The sequence below is a fragment of the Diadema antillarum genome, unplaced genomic scaffold (genome assembly GCF_040938485.1).
Source record: "Diadema antillarum isolate AM-2024a unplaced genomic scaffold, OU_Dant_1.0 seq00001156_RagTag, whole genome shotgun sequence".
Lineage (NCBI taxonomy): Eukaryota > Metazoa > Echinodermata > Echinoidea > Diadematoida > Diadematidae > Diadema > Diadema antillarum.
This window is the reverse complement of record NW_027271966.1, coordinates 90,829-110,463: the sequence shown is the minus strand read 5'-3', so window position 1 is coordinate 110,463 and position 19,635 is coordinate 90,829. Positions and strand designations below refer to the sequence as shown.

General features: G+C 37.9%; 1 protein-coding gene across 1 annotated transcript in view; it reads right to left on the bottom strand.

Annotated features, from left to right (window-relative positions):
- Positions 1–3,871: 3,871 nt before the first annotated feature.
- LOC139744299 (calcium/calmodulin-dependent protein kinase kinase 1-like) overlaps positions 3,872–19,635 on the bottom strand; it is a gene marked incomplete at its 5' end in the record, with an annotated part of 60,447 nt that continues 44,683 nt past the window's right edge. The window contains 8 exons of the mRNA XM_071654747.1: positions 3,872–4,054; positions 4,604–4,692; positions 8,018–8,146; positions 8,913–9,000; positions 9,440–9,513; positions 11,098–11,277; positions 12,152–12,225; positions 14,941–15,029. Of these exons, the coding sequence (XP_071510848.1) occupies positions 4,015–4,054; positions 4,604–4,692; positions 8,018–8,146; positions 8,913–9,000; positions 9,440–9,513; positions 11,098–11,277; positions 12,152–12,225; positions 14,941–15,029 (763 nt within the window). The remainder of the gene's footprint in view (positions 4,055–4,603; positions 4,693–8,017; positions 8,147–8,912; positions 9,001–9,439; positions 9,514–11,097; positions 11,278–12,151; positions 12,226–14,940; positions 15,030–19,635) is intronic.

The following is a 19,635-nucleotide window of genomic DNA, read 5'->3' as shown; positions in this document are numbered from 1 at the left end:
ACAAAACCTCTTCATAACACTCAATTTACACTGATGTCGCTTTCGTGACAAATTGACTTCATCAAAGAGTAAGAGATTCCACAGTTAAGGCCATCTCCCTTGGGGATTTTTGTAACAATTGTTCTCTTTTTCTGAACACCAAAACACTAGTGTATGAAAACATTTGCTTTGAATGACGTTCAACATAGATTTGTAATCTTTTGAAAAATTATTTCTTTTTAAACAACTAATTTACAACAGTCCCTCTTTATACATTTTATTTGAAACAATCCAATTTCTTGTAGAATCATGTACATGGAAAACCACACTAAAAAGTGACAAATTACTGGTGGTTGTCAAATCAAGACAAGTCTTCAAATATGGCTCTTTCTCCAGGAAAATCTCCAATAGTCTATACTGCAGCAATATGTTTTACTGACGTCACAACACATCAAAATGGAATGGAACATATTGACTGTTGACAGGGCCTAGCATATGGAATCTATGCAGCTATTTCCTAAATAATGTTATTTACGACCACATAGCTATTTCTCAGATGATGAGAATACTATGATCTAGGAGGATTTGGAGGGGGAAAAATGTCTCGCACAAATGACAAAATTGGGCTAAAAATGGAAGCTTTTTTCAAGCATTTTCCATTTCCCCCCCCCCCCCTCCCCGAAAAAAAGGAGAAAAAGAACAGTATGAACTATACTGATAGACCTTACTACATCTTTTCAACTCCAAGAGGCAGTCTACATTTGGACGTAGCTAATAACTATACACTTGTAATTTAATCCAGGGATAGGTATTCTTGCTTTAAATAGTTCTCAGAAGCTCACACACAAAAATGCCTCTAAGTCTATTATTTTACTGCTTTTCTTTGACACCCTTTCATTTACTTTAACTCTGATGATATTTGTTCCCTTTGGTTATCGTTTTCATTTCCTAATCATATGAGGAGGCATAAAAAGAATTCCTTCTTTGTAAAAGAAAACAAAACATTTCTGAAGTTTTTTTCCTGCATCTTAGCAAAGGCTCTAGTTCCTGTATTTCTGTGCTTCTCTTCTAAAACAATAAAACTTTGGCATGGATACATTGATATCAAATTCAAGAGCAAATACTTTTTACACTTATATCAATATATATATATATATACACATATATATCATACATATATTCACATACTCATGATATGTAAACAAAGGAAAGACATTAATGTAGCAGATCTGTTTCACATGTCATTCATATAAACTGATACTCCACTGTCACACCATTGCAAAAAAGGCAATTTCACGGATATATATGATGAAAGGAGTCTTGCCCTGCAGTCTCCATATAGAAACCATCGAAATTAAAAAAGAAAAAAACTATCACACCATACAACGATCACAAAGATTTAAGTTGACTCAGCTCTCTCTGTTTGATTGAAAAAAAAAACATCTTTACACACAACCGTCTTTGATAGTTTTTTTGTCTAGCTTCAGGCTTTTTTCTTCTTTAGTTTTGGGTGCGATTTCTCCCAATTTTGTGTCCCACTGGCTCTTGATCACGTGATCTCCTCAACTCAACCTGGCATAATTCTACCAAAAATGCTCACAGACTCTTTGATCTCTGTCAGGGCATTCGTCCCCATATACCCCTTCCCTCTGCCCCACACTCTGCCCCACCAAAAGCCGGCAGAGAAACTCTCTGCACCCAAGCCCCTAAAAGATGGCAAACCAACGCATCTAGGAAACTTCCACAGGAACATACTGTGCTACTGGGTGTTCATAACATCACAGAAACCTCCTCTATTGACAAATTATGCAGCATTTTGATCCTTTTGTTTGTTTTCTTTTTTACTTGGCTCTTTTGTTTTGTTTTGCTGTCAAAGCAGTAAGTTCATCAATCAATTAATCAACTGCAACAACAAAAGCAATTCTACTCTTTGGTTCCGCTGAAGACTTGTACTCGTGGCTCTATTTCAAAAGCTAATTGTACACTTGCTCTTTATGGCTTAAATTTTCTAACTATCTCTCTTTTTTTTCTCTCCCCAATGACAAACACGCTAATCCATGTCCGGTGACTATATACACTCTGGTATAATGCCCGGGCTGCAACATGAAAAGGAATGTTTGGGACTAAACCATTGAATACGCACTTTTGTCAATGTTGAAAACACACACATTAGTGAGAGACAACCGATTTGACCTCTCTCTTGCACTTGTTGCACATACTATTTCTTGTTTTCTGCGATGGGAGTATAAACCTTCAGAAAAACATCATGAGCTTTCCTTCTTGTGAGGAAATATTCTCTCAGAATTCAAACATCTCTTCTTGTTTTTACTGTTTTCCAAGAAAGACAGCTATCTGGCTATCAAATACTTCTGCCCAGCAGCTAAAAAGAATGCTTCTTTTTCTTGGTACAATGTACCTACAATGCACCAGCTCAAAACTCTGCACAATGCATAATACTCAAAGTATGCACCTGACAAGAAAGCAAGAAGATGTCCATATATTGGTAAATGTAACCATTATGAAATAATACCTGCACGTACACTGGCTTCTGATGACTGGATAGCGATTAGAGAGATTTCCAGGCTACAATGCAATTATCACCTGGAAATTGCTCGACATACTCTGATAAAAATCTGGATCTCTTAAAAGATGACTCTCTGGGATAAGGCATCTGCTTCTGATATTACTGCCATCTTGTCACAATTTCATCAGGAAAAAAAAAATCTCTGAGTAATCTATGTCATCATAATCATCATAATCACCATCATCATTATCATGAGTAACTTGTATAAAAAAAAAAAATCCAGGAGACCCAACAAGCAGTGGTTACAATCACAGCGTCCCACCCTTGACATGGTGGCCTCATTAATTCATCAGAATTACTGGGTACTGCATAATCAGACGCTTGATTACAATTCAATGGATATATCAAAAGCCATTTGCAAACAATAATCTCCAGTTATTGACTTAACTTCTCCTATCAGGCTGAGTAGAAGGGAAATTACTTCAAATGTGTTTAACAACAGAAAAATAAAGAAGAAATCAACATCATAAATATTTGCTCTGCAATGACTTTGTCACCATGGCAACTGTAAGCAAGCTGCAAAACAGAGGAGGAAGGACCCTGGAAAGACAGATAACGACCTCTATGGCAGCACATGCAATAAGATGGGAGAAGGTAATGTCATTTCTAAGAGCGGCTGGCTGCAGATATAACCCATTCCCCCCCCCCCCCCCTCAAAAAAAAACAACAACCAAAAAGCAACTACAACTTGTTGCAAAGTCTCACTTATTCATTATTTGTTGATGTGCATTTTACTGCAAACTTGGAAAGTTTGTGGAAACTAACAAATGTTTTTGTTAAGGTTGACTGTTGTATCACATGACTGGGCAAATACACAGTGATCACAGATTAAAGACCTCCCAATAGATGATGATTGTGTTCTTTGTGGCTCCAAATGATATGAGATATTCATCTATTAATTGGTCTGTTGGACAATGAGTGTAAGATGACCCCCCCCCCCCTTCAAGTCGTAATTTGGCATGTTCCAGCTCGCTGCGAGCATCACGATGAGTTGCAAATTCACCCCTGCGTCACGTATCGCCAATTTGTATCGCAGAGACAGTATCATTCGTCTCTACAGAGTTGTCTCTCTTTGTGGTGCATCATCGCAAGATCCAGAGGAGGGAAGTGATCAAAGATGGCGCCACGCCTTCCAGTCCACCAGAACTCCTATCTCGTCGCGGATGCACAAATCAATGCAGCAGACGCTTTCCCTCGAGCAGATGTGCTCTTCACAAGAGCACGTGGGAGGAGGGGGGCCGAGGTGGTAGGTACAGGTTCCCCGCAGGGTGAGGGGTATGGAGCACAACTTTTGTCGCAGGACTTTGCTTGCCAGACTGTGGATGGTGCACGACCCATAGAGCAGGAAAATATCAAAGGAACAGTCTTCTTCTCTGATAGCGGCCTAAATGCCAGTACTTTCACAAGAGTCTTGGCGACCCGCCAAGCGACCAGCACGGAATGTCCCGATATTATTTCACAGTTGCCTCCGGTTTACTGTCACTACTTGACCTGGAGAGAACACAAAAATAGCAAGAAAGACAAATTTCAGCAATCACCACCTCACAAAGTACAGAGCAGTACTGAGAACATGACCTAGGAACATGAGTATACTTCCTCAGCAACAAACATATACTGAAATATATATAATTATTCTGTTCATCTTGAGTTATTACACTCTTACACGATATAAATGTCAGACGCTGGAATCTTCTTCAATCTAATGCTCCTTGCCAACTGGCAATGCTTTAGCTTGTATTGTAATGAATCATTGTTGCAACAGATATTCAGGCTCCGTGACGCAGATTACTTTCTCTCCAAATATGCACAGAACAGACGACACAATTAACTCAAATGGTGCCTACTTGTTTTGCATGTCAGAGGCACCTACAGTGCGCAACACGATCCCCAGCTGCGTGATCAAAAGAATTTCTGCTCATCTCTTCCGCAGCTACGTCTGCCCAATGGCCTAACTTCATACTACAGGAGTGATCAAGCTCTTTTACAAGTACCATTTCCACTTTGATGATAATGACAACAATAACAACGAGTCCCACTCACCCTAACGATGCCAGCGCAAACCTTCCTTTCCGTGATGATCGGTAGGGATTGTGAAACGACCTCGTCTTCAGCATGTTCTTCACCAAAATCTGTCGGAAAGAGCAGTAGAATATCAATACAAGTACAGAAGGGAATTAATATCCCACATTTCTTTCATTATCCCTTTATCTATTAAAGGGGTGGTACAGTTTTGGTTGAGATGGGGCTTGAGGTTTCCAATGTTTTTTGAGGATTATTTGTTGAGGTATTGAGAAGCTCTTACGAAATATAAAAGAGCTTATAATTCTAGGAGGAATTCAAAGTTTATTTGATGAAAATTGGTTCTGAAATGGCCGAGATATCCAAAACAAAGTGATCCTAATGACAGGGGGGACCCACTTTTTATTAGGACCAATTTGTTTTACTTTGTTTTTAGATACATGTATCTCGGCTGTTTCAAAACCGATTTTCATCAAATGAACTTTGAATTCCTCTTAGAATTGTATGCTTTTCAACATTTCATACAGTGGTTTCTAAGCATCTCACAAATAGTTAAAAGCTGAATCCTCACTTCAACCAACACTATACCATCCCTTTAACTCACAAATAATCACTGTCATTACTTCAATAGTGTGTTTTACTGCATGACTAAAAAAAACCAAAAAAAAACAAGAAACAAACAAGCAAATGAAAGAGACCCTTCCCTGGTTTGCAAATGGCTACATTTTATGTCCAATCTTTGGTGCACTCGGACGTGAAATCTAAACACACAGAGGATATATCAAGGAGTGACCTGATGGACACAAACCGCATTACACTTTTATTATGCATCCTACATTGTGTGAGCAAGGGCATCATACACAAACTCAGTGATAGTCATTAGAACCACCCACTGGCCATCGGGCGGAAGGTTGGTAGTCTTGTGGATGTGACGCCTGTCTAGCAAACAGGAGATCATGGGTTCAAGTCCCACATAAGACTACTATAATCAAACACTGAACAATCAGTGTTTATTTATGTCAATTGATGTATAAAGACAATTTGTCAATCAGTTGCAATACACTCAATGGTTTGATTGGGTGCTTGATCTACCTCCATGTGTATGCTTATCTTTGGATGAATATTTATCAAGAGTATACAGAATTCATGAGTAGCAATTTATCTTGCTAAAAATTTAGAGGAAAAACAAAACAAAACAAAAAAACTCAAAAGCCAAAGAGCAAAAGTTGAAATGTGAAATGAAATCCCTAGTAAAGACATATGTTTGAAGGACAATTTCACTCCATTTTGATTTTGACTGTGATAGAAGGGGAGATAAATAAAACACACTGCACAATGAAAAATAAATTACAGGAAAAACATAAGAAAGCTGTGGAATTGAGGGATTTTTCATACAGTAATAGGGGTGACAAGAAGATGCACACCACTTTCTAAGGTAAAGATGTCACCTCTCACATTTCTCTCAACTCGCACCATGGTATACTTTTTCAAATAATTCCTTATAAAATGGCAACTGCATTTCCACAGGAAAATCGTCTTCAATTTACATCAAGAATGTCTTGATGCATATGGACATTCCTTCTCCTTTTCAGATTCATTTCTAAATAATGCCTCCAGCAACACTTTGTGGCAGGGACATACAAATTCAGCAAAAAACATCTTGCGCACAAGGTTGTTGAAGTCATGTGAGTCAAAGACATTCTAACCTCATCTCATATGCATCACAACCAACCGTCCCTGTTTTTAGAAACATGAAAACACGATGTTACTGTTCTGTGATCCGACAATGGTGCACCTTTCACTTTTCAGTGCCACATTGCTATAGCACTTGAAGTCAATTAAAAGATGGCAGAGACTCCAATATGATGATACTGTACAGGACATTCCAGTCCTGGATAACAAAACTTTATTTTTGGTGGTGGTGGTGGCAGCAATGGTGGTCTTGCAATGTTCAATCTACTTGGCTGACGTTCAGGCCTACAGCTTTGCTTGGGATGTGCTTGGCAGTCTTGGCGCCAGTCACGTTGCACTAACATTGTGCGGAAAATTCACCTCAAAGAGACTGCTGCTTCAAATGAAAGCAGCCGCATCAAAGCAGCAGATTATGAGTGCCAGTCTGGTGCAAGAGCGCGAGAAGTTGTGTTTCCTGGAACGCCAGCAGCACCCTACTGATCACTTTCAAAACAAACTTTGTAGCTGTCTTTGTGACATTTAAAGTGTCCTTTGCATAGTTCTCTTATATTCCCTTTAACTAAAACCTGGAGTGAATTTTCTCACACTTGCAAAAAAAAAAAAAAAAACTAGCAATTTTCTTGCTTCTTCAAAAATCTAGAAGTGAATAATATCTGTCAAAGATGCATGCTGAGGACACAAGTGAACAAAATGTCATCTTTAAGATATGGTAAAATTATACCACGCAGATTTTGAAATGTACATCAGACACAGAGTACCAAAAGCAATACTTCTACAGGCACATGGAAGCACTCACTATTAAATCCCAAGCTGAGAACAGGAAAAACTCTTAGCTTGAATAGTTGATAATTTTCTTGTCTTATCTTTCTTATCAACAGTCCAATTTTATCAAAACTTTCACTATCTTGTTGCTTTTCTCTAAATACACAGTAGAATGTATAAATTATCTATATTGTCTTCTATTTGAGGCACCTTCTCCTAACATCAGCAATGAAGGTCTTTGTCCAAGAATCTGAGATCATGAGATAAAAATTGAGCCAGCATATAGATAATTAAAGAATCTGCTTGGGGTCAGAAAGGAACATGCATAATACATATGTGCGTCTTCATGAGGCCTAGTCCATCATTTGTGACTACATGCCACATTGCTCCATCCTTTAATAACACTTGCACTGCAGCATACCTCCCCATTTTGTTGGGCCCCCCCCCCCCCCCCCCACTCCCATAATTTCCCAAATTTTCCCAGAAGTGGGGACCACTCCCCCGGACAAACGGCTGCAATCACTTTCGCCAGCGGTCAGTTGATTAAGGGTCACATATCCAGCAGACTAATCAGTGTCGCATCCTCGAGAGAACAGCCACTCCCTTGGAATCATTTAAAGGACAGTCAACCGCGGAGCACCAATCAAACCCGACAAGCGGAGCCTATTTTAAATTGTACGCGCCACATCCGAGGGCCACATCAAATTGCTTGGCTTGCCAGATCTGGCGCTCTGCTTCAATTAAGAACCCAGCAACATCTTTCCTTCAAATCTGGCACTCAGCATCAATTACAAACTTAGTAACATCTTTCTTTATTTTAAAAAAAAAAAAAAAATGGCTTCCTGTAACTGCAAGAGAAAAGTGTCACATGACTTTCGGCCAATCAGAGTCATGCAAAAATCTGTTTTCCTTTTTTTTTTCCCTGTAGTAGTTGAACTTTTACAACAACAGCACGGCTGCCTGATTCTCAGCTAGACTCACCAGTGTTTCTATCTTTGGCAGCTGCTTGACGCAGCAGTCCACCTCGTCCTGTGAAACCTCCACCAGCACACAGTTCTCCTCTTGGGATGGCATGGGCTCCTCCCCGTGCTGGGTCACCCACGGATGTTGCTATGGAAACGAGATGGGAGAGAAGAAAGAGAGGACAGTGAGAAGGCGGGGTAGGAGCTACCACCACAGCAATGCAAGATGCAGCAAGCCATACTGACTTTGCCTCTGGTAGCTACTCTTGGAGGGAGAGCGGGGTGTGATTTACTTAAAATATTTCTGTTTCTGATGATGACAGTCCACCACCTAGTTGTGCTGTCTGGGTATTGAGGTATTTTTGCCTAAAGGAGTAATACTCAAATTCTGATGAGATAGATCACCACGGCATATTATATATCATGGAAATCTGTCACTGTTGCACACCATAACAGTCACACAATCCAAAAAACAAATTTGTTCCATTATGAGCTACACAAAATGCCAACCATCATATATTTCAGAAGATGCTGAACAATGAGCTTATAGTAAATGCAATGGGTACTGAGAGAGAATGAGTACTGTTTTCATGACAAGTTTAGATATAGATGTGTTGATAAGGGTGTAGATAGAGATGATAAAGATATAGCCATCATACTTTTCTTCAGAGAATAGACATGGAGAACAATCTTTGATTATTTGTTTCTTCACTCACTCATTCATTCATTCATTCATTCATTCATCCATTCCTTCATTCATCCATTCATTCATTTCTTTTTTTTCCAACTATTTATCTATCTTTCTACCTATCTGTCTATTTGTTTGTCTGTTCGTCTGTTTGTCTGTTTACTTATTTATTCATTTGTTTATCTGTTAGAAGTAACAAAAAATCATATCGAGGATATGGTCTCACCTTCATGTCGGGAAGTGTTATTCTCTTCTGCGGATCCTTCTCCAGCGCCCTCGTAATGAGATCTTTCACCTCGTCTGATACCTCGATGCTACAGACAGACAGACAGACAGATAGACAGACAAAGAGAGAGAAAGAGAGAGAGGATGAAATAAAGAGGAAGATAGTGAGAAAGAGCGAGGAGATGGAGAAAGAGGGGGGGGGGGGGGAGAAAAACAACTTTGTAACTATTCCTTGCAGTACATTAACCCTCTCCATACCAGGGACTTTGGACAGTGTATACAACACTATAGGGTTTTCTGTGCCAGGCACCACTCATAGTACACAAAGGGTTAACAGAGAAGTGGCATCCATTTGCATGAGAACTAAATAACCTAATCTACCACCACATCAGATTGAATTACATCCTAGGACAAGAACACTGGCAAATTTTTTCCTCGCAGCTATTTCGGAAATTTTGAGGAGCAAAAGAAAGGAGAATGCCCTGGAGTCAGGGAAAACATCAGTGTCCCGTTGTCGTGGCAACTTACTCTTCTGGGAATGTGACCGGCTGTGTCCTGATCTTGTTGTGGAGACCGAGGATGAAGTTGTCTTGAAATGGCACCTGTAAAAGTCAATGCAACACAACACCACGTCACCGTGACTGTGAATCAGCTCGTGTTAACACTGCCAGCACCACTGACAATTCCTTTGCATACTACGTCGCTGGTGTGTTTACACATTGGTGATGAGAGGGTTAAATCAGAGATAACTGTAAGGTCACAGGCTTGGTACATACAGGTGTTTTCCTTTCCTACAAACTGAAGGTTCTTACATCAATCAACATTGTTTGGCTCACGAGATCTGGTGCTCTGCAACTGATCATCAGTCAATATCTTTACTTCCCACAACTAAGGGATTAGACAGTTTGATAATAATTCTGATACTAAAAAAAAAAGATAATAAAATAAGCAAACATGGGTGGAAACTCATCTTCTAATGCTGAAACAATTAGCTAATCCTAACTTCAAAAGCACTCAATCTGAAATTGAAGTTGCATACTAAAGAAGTTGTTCAACATCACTTATTACCGCTACCCACATCACTTAGCTCAGCTTTTATCACTTGCATTTCAACGAATTAAATATTAAATAATGATAACAGTATCATGTGCACGTGAGTTTAATCATCTTTTCCCTTAAAAATTTCCTCTTCACATTCCCTCTAGTCTAAATACATTTCATAAGATACTATCCATTTACATCAAACTCTTCTAAGGTCTCTCTCTTTTTTTTTTTAAATCTCAGACACAAGGTCAAAGGCTGCATGCTGCAGCTTAGACAGGTGTGGAGAGAAGCTCATTAGGGTGGAATACAAGGATCTCCTGGGCCAGGCTCGGCCTGGGAAAGAAGATTGTCATATCACAACCACTTTGAAAGAAAATAAAAATGAAGACTCATAGTAGCCTTCAGGCGTGACCACATAATGAGGGGGTACTGAGTGGGAGGTGGAGAGATGGGATGGAGAATTCCACATGCAAAATAAATGGGCTCTTGATTTATGAAGCTTCGTGCAGCAAATGGTCAGACTGACCCCCACATATGACTGTAGCTCAAGTTTTTCACAGATAAATCAAGTATTTTAATGGATGAAGAATAACGTCACGAAATCTCAGCAACTTCACTTGATTTCGTTTCTGCTTGACTGTTCAACAAGTCTTGAGAATAGATTTGGCATACTTTTTGTTTTCAAAAGGTACAAGAGAATGAAGGAAATTAACTTTATCCAGCGAAGTCAACCAATTGTATTTCAAAGAAATAAGTTTGTGGATTGCTCTTAAAATCTGTATTTTCTTCAAATTGATCTCTCCTATTTGATACAAAAATCAGACTTCATTTCCCTCATAGCATCGTCACTTCAACAAGAACTTCAGTAGCCTGCAGTTCAAAGCCTTATTTCATCGAAACCTGTATTCATGTCTTTCCGCAGATAAAATGACCACAGCAACAACTTTGCATAGCTGCTGCATGCCTATATTTTGAATAGAAGTTACAAGGGTTTTTTTTTTCTCTCTCTCTCTCTCTGACATATGATCTTTGAAATGGTTTAACTTTCTATGCTAAAGTAGTATCCAGACTACTCCTACATGGATTTACGCAAATTTTCTGGTGATACGATCCTCAAATTGGCCACAGCAAGGAGCACGAACCTGTCCAAAGAGAAAGCAGTAGAGAGTGCAGCCCATGGCCCAGATGTCCAGGGCCCGGCCCCCATACTTGATGGAGTCTTCCAGGAGGGACTCTGGGGCCATGAAGGCCGGGGTACCCACGGTGTCAGAGAGCAGGGCGTCAATCCCCTCAAACTTGTCGCTCACCCCAAAGTCAGCAATCTGAAAGACAACAAAAAATACAACGGATTAGTCTCATTTTTTTGTTTTCGATGATTAATAACTTAATGATTTCTTTTATTATAAAGTTACATTGTTCTTTGTACATATATTCATATTTCTTTTATAAATTTTTGTAAATGTTTTCATGCATTTCAACAATTCTTAATGGCAGGTGAAGAGATCAAAGGATTTGTGTCATGTCTATTGGAAAGGCATGTCAAGTTTAAGGAACGGTCATACCCACATTTTACATTACATGGTAATTTTGTTTGAGCATGGGGCAATATCAATATATATAGATTACAATGAAGTAAAAATTCAGGTCCCAAATTTATCATCTATATACCCTTTATATACTTTACTATCGTAGAAGTGGATATTTTGCGCGACTAATTTTTCACGCTCAGCTGGGCAAGATGAGTTTCGCATGTTTTTAATTCAGCGGGATCAAGACATCAACTACTGGAACATATGGCAAGCAAAAATATTTGCATGCTTTTATTTTCGTGCTAGTTTCTGGTTGCGCAAAATGCGCGAAAATTTCAACACTGCAAAAATTTCCACTTTTACAGTATTCTGCTATAACAAAATATCGACATGACGAAAGAAAAATGCCTATCCCGAGGACTTTGTTATAACAGGAGCCGGTTGTATCTCCTCAAGATTCGGTGCATTTTTAATGACGTTATCCAGTTTCATTTCATCTTTTCAAATATATTATAACTAGTATGACATAAATTAGATGTGTTATAAGATATGAAGTGTAATTCAGAGTGGCCAATTTGAAGATGACAAGATGGTAATATCTGCAGCAAGATCCCTTCGGGGACTGGATGGGTTAAAGCCATTACCACGGCAACCATCTCATCCTCACCTTGACGTGTGAATCCTCATCTAGGAGGAGATTGGAAGGCTTAATGTCTCTATGGATCACTTTCTGATAGTGCACTGAAGAGGAAGAAGAAGAAATAGAAAATAAAAATATAATGTGGGTCACACGTGAAATGCTACATAAACGATTCAATCCGAATAAATTACAGACATCTGATGCTGCCAAACAATTAATTATAATACTTAGCAGTTTGTCTCATTTTTTTTTTGTGTGATACCACATGACAGATTTATTATCGCTTTTCAAGAGATTATGCAGATATTTGGTACCTTTCATAACAAGCAATCGTGAGCAAGACTTTTATTTCATTTTCTTTTTACGGACCTGTAACGAAGACTTATGAGTTAGAATGTACCTAGCGCAATGACAGCTACACATGGCTAGTAAAAATAATAATAAACAAACAAACAAAACACAACCTAACCTAACCCCCCCCCCCAATAAAAAAAATAAAGTCATGCAATTCAGTAACATAATTGCCCATATTGAATATACCATTTACTATCGAAGAGTCACGTGTCATTAAACGTTAAATGTCACTGACTTGCCCTGGCCCGACCTCTTTTCCCTTCTCTCATGCAAGATTAATCCTTGACATTATCTCGGCAGTAATTACCAAAGAAACAACAGCAACAACATTATACTATCTATTGCCCCATGTGCATTTTGTATATATGTCGCATCCCCATCAGAACAAGCTATATATTGTCTTAACATGATCAACAGCCAGTGTGGCGACAGCGAATGGCTAATTGGAGCCATTGATTCAAGGACTGAATCATTTCAGCCTAGCAGGATTTTCCCCCCCACACGTCCCCTGTGACTAGCAAGTCCATGAATTATGTATGCACACCCTCAACCAGTGACAACACACACAGACAACCCTAGGCCTTCTTGCTTTCACTATTAAGTTTAGACGTAATATCCCCCGAAATTAGTCTACACGACAACATGGTTACATTTTCCAGAAGTCTATCTACAGAGAGCACGGACTAAACTCTTCAGCACATTTTAACATCAGTAAAAAAAAAAATAATAATAATAAATAAATAAAATATATGTGATGAACAAGAATTCAGAAGTACTATCCATGCACCCGTACAGCAAAATAACAATTCTTGGACATCACTTTAAAGATCACAGTACATCCCACTAAAACAAGCCTTTGTGATGAGGCAGATACTGATCCATATCAGGTTTTAAATTATCCCTCATGCTGAAGAACTGAAGAGTTTGTTTACAAAAACCAATAAGTCCATTTTTGAAGATTTTGAAGTACGGTCTCTGTCATAAAGTACAAAATGATACCTTTTAAATGATATATTGGTCACTACATATAAAGGTACATTTTTGAAGTTATGGTCAAAAGAAGCGAAATTTTTCTTATTATTCTCTTTATTTTTCTTGACCTTTAATCGCAAATATCTCCATTTAGCAAATATGGACTTACCGGTTTTTGCAAACAAACTCTTCAATTGTACCAAAGAATCTCTACCACAGTCATACTGTGCAAGGCAGAGAAATATGCACTTTTGGAGAATGGTTACATACAGAACCTTTCTTTATTCCTACAAACAGAGAACAACACACTATGACTTTACAACCTCCAGTACAAAGTTTAGAATTCTGAGACAGTTTCAACACTTTACCAATAAAATTTCCTTTAGGGCCTACATTACTTCAGAGTAATATTGAAAGGTGAAAAGAGCTAATCAAATACATCACCATAAAGGCTGAATACCTTTAATGGTTATTACTTATCAGGATTGCTGCTCTTAAAGTCCTCTTGCAGTACTGTTTTGTTCCAAGAATAAATCATCACTCATTAGCATGGGAGGATTTCTTGCAAATTACGTACAGGTCAATTATACAAATGACTTGACTTCCTTTCTTTTCTTTTTTGTTATGTCCTTGAATCGCTGCAGTGCATCACCAATGGGTGCCTACAAAGGGAAAACATTTCATACCCTGTATGCAATCTGGAACTGAACTCACTGAGGACGAGTCCTGAGTATACTCGCGCAAGTGTCTACGGAAAATATGTGTTGTAGCATAATCAGTCCGTTCTCAATGGGTTAAGGCATGAAAAAAAAAGGGGAAATTCCCCTCTCTTCCTCCAATTCTCATTCCCTTCCCGGAGGGGGAAAAAAAAGAAGGCTAGAGCAAAATTGCCACCCACTGGAAATGATTCATCCATTCTCGACAGATTTGGCAAAAGAAAACGCGAGATCTCACATCACTGCATTATTAAATGGCTTTCCATGTCTGTGTGATGCCCAATTCAACCGACGCTTTTCATAACAAGAGCTCTCCATTCTACTTGACCATGGTGGCGCACAAAATTCGATCTTTTGAGAAAAATATGTCAGAGCTCAATTTTTTGTGCTAAATAAAAGACAGAAGAGGTCTTCTCTCTTTTTTAATAGCTTTTTTTTTTGCAACAATTATGCCTTACTGAATAAAACAACTGCATAAAGCATTCCTGTAGCATAAAGGAAAGTAGTTTAAAAGGTATAGAAGAAAATCTCAGCCTCTTACTGGGCCCTGTTGCATAAAACTTGAGAAATACTCTGGTAAGAAGTGAAAACTCAGGTTAGCACGATTCTGCAATGAACTTTAAGTATAACACTAGAAAAAGCTCTGTTAACAGTAAGCTGAGTTTTCTCAGGTTAATAGCTTCATGCAATAGGTCCCTGGATCTGAATGATACGACAGAAAGAAGATAGACGACACAGCAGATAGAACAGCCTTGTCGCTAAACTGGCACTCACAGAATTCGATTCCTAGAATGATATCCCTGAAGTACGTCCAGGCCAGCATCTCACTGAGTGGGTTGTCTGAAGGCACCTCCATCACTGGCCTGCCAACCAATCAGAGGAGAGGTCACAGGTTAAAGTTTTATGACTCAAGTTCTCCCAAGAGGATATCACATTTTAGTAATACTGCCAGGAAACAATTTGGAATAATCACATACAACATGACTTCTGGCAGTCAAAATAAGAACTAGACATAGCAAACTTTTGCATTCTTACATTAAAAAAGAAAACAAAATCTGTTAGAAATACCACCACTGTAAACCAGCATGGTAACACAAAGCATGGATGGTGTCACTAGAAATCAAGTTTAAGGGCATGTTAGGATAAAGGAGTGATGGATTAAACATAACAAAAACAAGAACAGGAACAACAGAAATGAGCAGCAAATGAATTGAATATCTATTACGTAAGGACGTGGGGTTGGGAAATTTATCAGGACTATAACATAGGAGACCAGCGACAGCCCAAGAGAATAGCATCAATCTAATGCCAAAGGGGACACACAATCATTTTCCCCCTTTTCCTGGCATTGGGGCCCAGATTGGCTACAACATTCAGAGCGATAAGTTTAATTGACCAAATGCTCACTCCTCATGCAATTGTACATGTAGCTCCAAGGTAATTTGCATTGGCCGATAGTCTAGCAAATCACCACACGTACAATACTTATTGGCGTACATGCCCAGGTTCCACATGGGTGAACAAATGTATAGCCTCCACTCAAGTCTTTACCTCATTTAAATATAACAGACATTTCAGGCACTGATTTTGCTACATTGCTCAACTTCTATGAATCACCTAGCTGACTGTCGAAATATATTTCCTAACTAATGAAATAAACAATCCATTCACCAAAGAACAGACTCTTGGTATCATACCACTATCACCACCATCACAAATCACCGCTATCAGGCCCAAAACCACTATTTCGGCACAATTGGACAGTCGCAAAACGCGAAAATTAAAGTTTTTAGAATAGGTTTCATTTTTATACCAATCCATGACGCAAATATTCAAGCTTGTAGTTGAAAAATATGAACACACAATCTTGCTTTATTTTTGTGGTGTGATAATTTCTTTCATAGGGCGTAGATTTCATCATGTAACATACGTTACCAATGTCATTCTATTTCAAATGCTTTAAGATTGGTGAATACAGTCTATGATTGAGATAATTATGCGTCAGATGTGAAGTATACCATCGGCTGCCATGTTTGTAAATGCTGCCTGCAGATGGGAAGGATGGCAAATGACCTGTATGCTATACTGAACACAGCATGTCCTATTGTGTTAAATCTTATTTCATGTAATGTTCATTTGTTTTCTCGATAATTTGATGTCAGACTTTCTTCAGAAAATATTTTCAACATTTATCAGTCCCAAATTGCCAGCCAATTCTTGAGTATCATCGATGAAACATGCAAATCTATGTGCGCAAAAATATATTCGTCAGATTCCACATAACGTATGTTTCACGTTAATGTAACGTAAGTTACAAAGATAATACTACTACATGTGCAACTCATTTTGGTACTTTTTCTTTTTGGTTTTGGTATATATTCTTACATTAATTTCTCGTCGACTCTAAGTGAACGTATATTATAACAAGACGTCGCAATATCATGGTGATACAATTCTCAAAAATTACAATTGAAATAGTTGTAAAACTGCAAGACTTTATAACATGTCCGCGTATAAACTCTGGAGTAGAACATTAATCCGTTACTGCTGATATTTTGAAGACAATTGGCTTCATACTTATGAATTTATGGCATTGAAATGATAAGAGTTGGGAACATGCTTTCAAGTGCCTTCACGGACGAAAATATTGTCATGATGTACGTGTAATATAAAACGAGTGGTGGGTAACGAAGGTTTCACTTCAATTTTATCATAATGGGAGTTTTCGTATGCTTGACGTCTTGTAACGTGTTATCTTCATATTGATGTCTTGTAACTTGTTATCTTCAGCTGTCACTTCATGCTGTTGAAAGATATGTTTCGAATCCATAACTTTACAGACTCCATAACTTTGCTGTCGCAACAGTTATTCTATGCAGGAACAGTTTGAAAATAGCAGTTGCAATACAATAGTATTCACAAAATTTTTAACACTTGTATGAAACAAGAAACGGCAGAAACGAGATGGTTACTCTATTAAAGTGCTTCATAATGAACAATAACGCCGTATTGCTTGTATTTGAAATTTCTGAACTCGGTAAACAAGAGATATGGACAGAAGGAACCAAGAAATGTTCTTTGTTAATTAAATAAATGACCACTTTACTAAGTTGACTATGGCAAATGAGGTCAATGAAATACCGTCAAATTACATAGTTGCATTAGCACAATACTGGGTAGGATGAATGAAATTGTCATTAGTGAAATGATGTACTCGATTGTCCTTGTTATGTATGCATAAGACAGTATAATCCACAACGATAACAAGAATAACAAGTCTTGCATTAATAATTCTTGCCGTATCTGGAAATTGTCTCCTGCATGGAAAAATGTTTTTGCAGCTTTCAAAAGAAAAGTGAAAGGACAAGTTGCTATACATGCACAACAAAGGTACTGATAATGATTACAGGCAGGCCCGTAAGTAGGATTTTCATGGGGTGGGGGATGGGGTCAGAGTTAGAAAAAGTCGACTACTTCCAGTTTTAATCACCTGACAGGGAGAAAAATAAAAGCTCCCGTGCCATTTTTTCTTTTGTTTCATTTCTTTTACCGGGTTTCATCGACTGACAAGCAAGAAAAAAAAAAGAAAAGAAAAGAAAATGGAAGAAATATAAAGAAATTCTTCAGCTTAATTCTATGCTGCCAGTACAAGCCCAATTTCATGTTTTTTTTATTTGTTTATTTCAAACTGGGGAGGAGGATTCTGCGATTCATTTTTTCTTTTTATTTCCTTTTGTTTATATTTTGACTGCTGGCAAAGGGGCGGGGGACCTCGAACCCCCTCCCCTATAGTTACCCTGGTAGGGTAAATAATAAAAAAAAAGATGCGTGACTTTGCTTTTTTTTGTCAACTACGCGACGGGTACATGTTTTTTTTTTCTTGAATCTTTGCTTAGAGATATGATTTTTCGCCAATCTGATTGCAGCTTATGCGTTCCCTATATATGGGGTTTTAATCTCAGCACTGCTCTTCCCCATTGCAACTGCATTAACTTCAACGAGAAGGAAGAACAAAAAATGTTGATGTCTTAAACATATATCTTACTGAAACATACATCACTATAATTATTATTAGCATTATTATTATTATGTAGGCCTGATCTATGATGGTATACTCAGTAATAGTTAAAATTACATTTCTTTAATGCAAATGTATTTCTGTTACCTTTTCTTCATTCAAAGTGTGTTTTTCTTCACTTTGAGATCATCAACGATATAACGACACAAATTTAAGTTAAATTTTCTCCGTTAAAAATGGTCAGGTAGTAGTAAGTCACCATATTGATTTATGATAACCGAAGATAAATATAATTGAAAAGACTTATTTCCCTATGGAATTCCTTCAACTATAGTTCTAGAACAATTAGATGTTATTTCTATCCACGCACATTCTCTAAAATATCCTTTTTCAATGACATGAATTGATGAAACTTACGTTACCAAAACTAGAAACTTACGTTACTATATTAATGCAGGGACCTGATCCAATAGTTTTGAAGTAGAGATCTGCGTAATCCCTAAGTTTATTAGCTATTCATTGAATTTTCTTAAAACAATGTTAAATTCATTGTTTATACCTGGAATATGACATCATTAAAGCCAAGTTGAACATCAACGCCCACCAAACGATTTTTTTCAAAGATACTATGATTATGTCCCCTTTTACTGCATCCTCCTAACAAACAAGAACATACAGCTGTAAATGAATTTGATATGTTTTGACGGAGAAACTCATCAACATCATAACTGCAACAATTAAATTGTCTCAAATTAAATGAGCTTTTCTGTGGATTGTCTGTTATCAACATGCCAACATCTTGAAACTTACGTTACCAAAATTTGAAACATACGTTACGTAATAAATTGAGTGATTTATTTCAAAAGAATAAACCTGTACAGCAAAGCAATAACTGTATTTTTACGGTGGAATCTACTGACTTAATAAAGACACAATATACAGAAGTAAAGCATGATTCTATGAAAAACAACAACACATTTCCAACAATCAAATACTTACTCAGTTTTTCAACACATCATGTAAAGGTATTTTGCGCGCTGCCAATGCTCAAGATGCCATTGAAAGAAGTTGCTGAGCTATCCCATGACCTTAAATCGACGGCACAGATTCGAGAAATGTACATTTAGGTGGTAATTAATGGTGTAATTAAGCTTTCTGTCATTTGGTGGTAACGTAAGTTACATCACGTATGTTACACTTGTGGATTAAATCGTATAAGTTAGCAACATAATAATGAATCTTTTGCCACCCATGGGTATGACGACAATCTACTCCATTAGTCTCAACTCTAGAACAATCATTCAGAGCCATGCACCTTCATACTTTTTACAAAGATGGTAACGTATGTTACTTCTCTTAAATCTACCTTTTTAAAATCTACGCATGCGAGATTAACAGTCACATGTCTTTTGAAGCTGAGTGCTGAAATATCTTTTAACATAAACTTACAC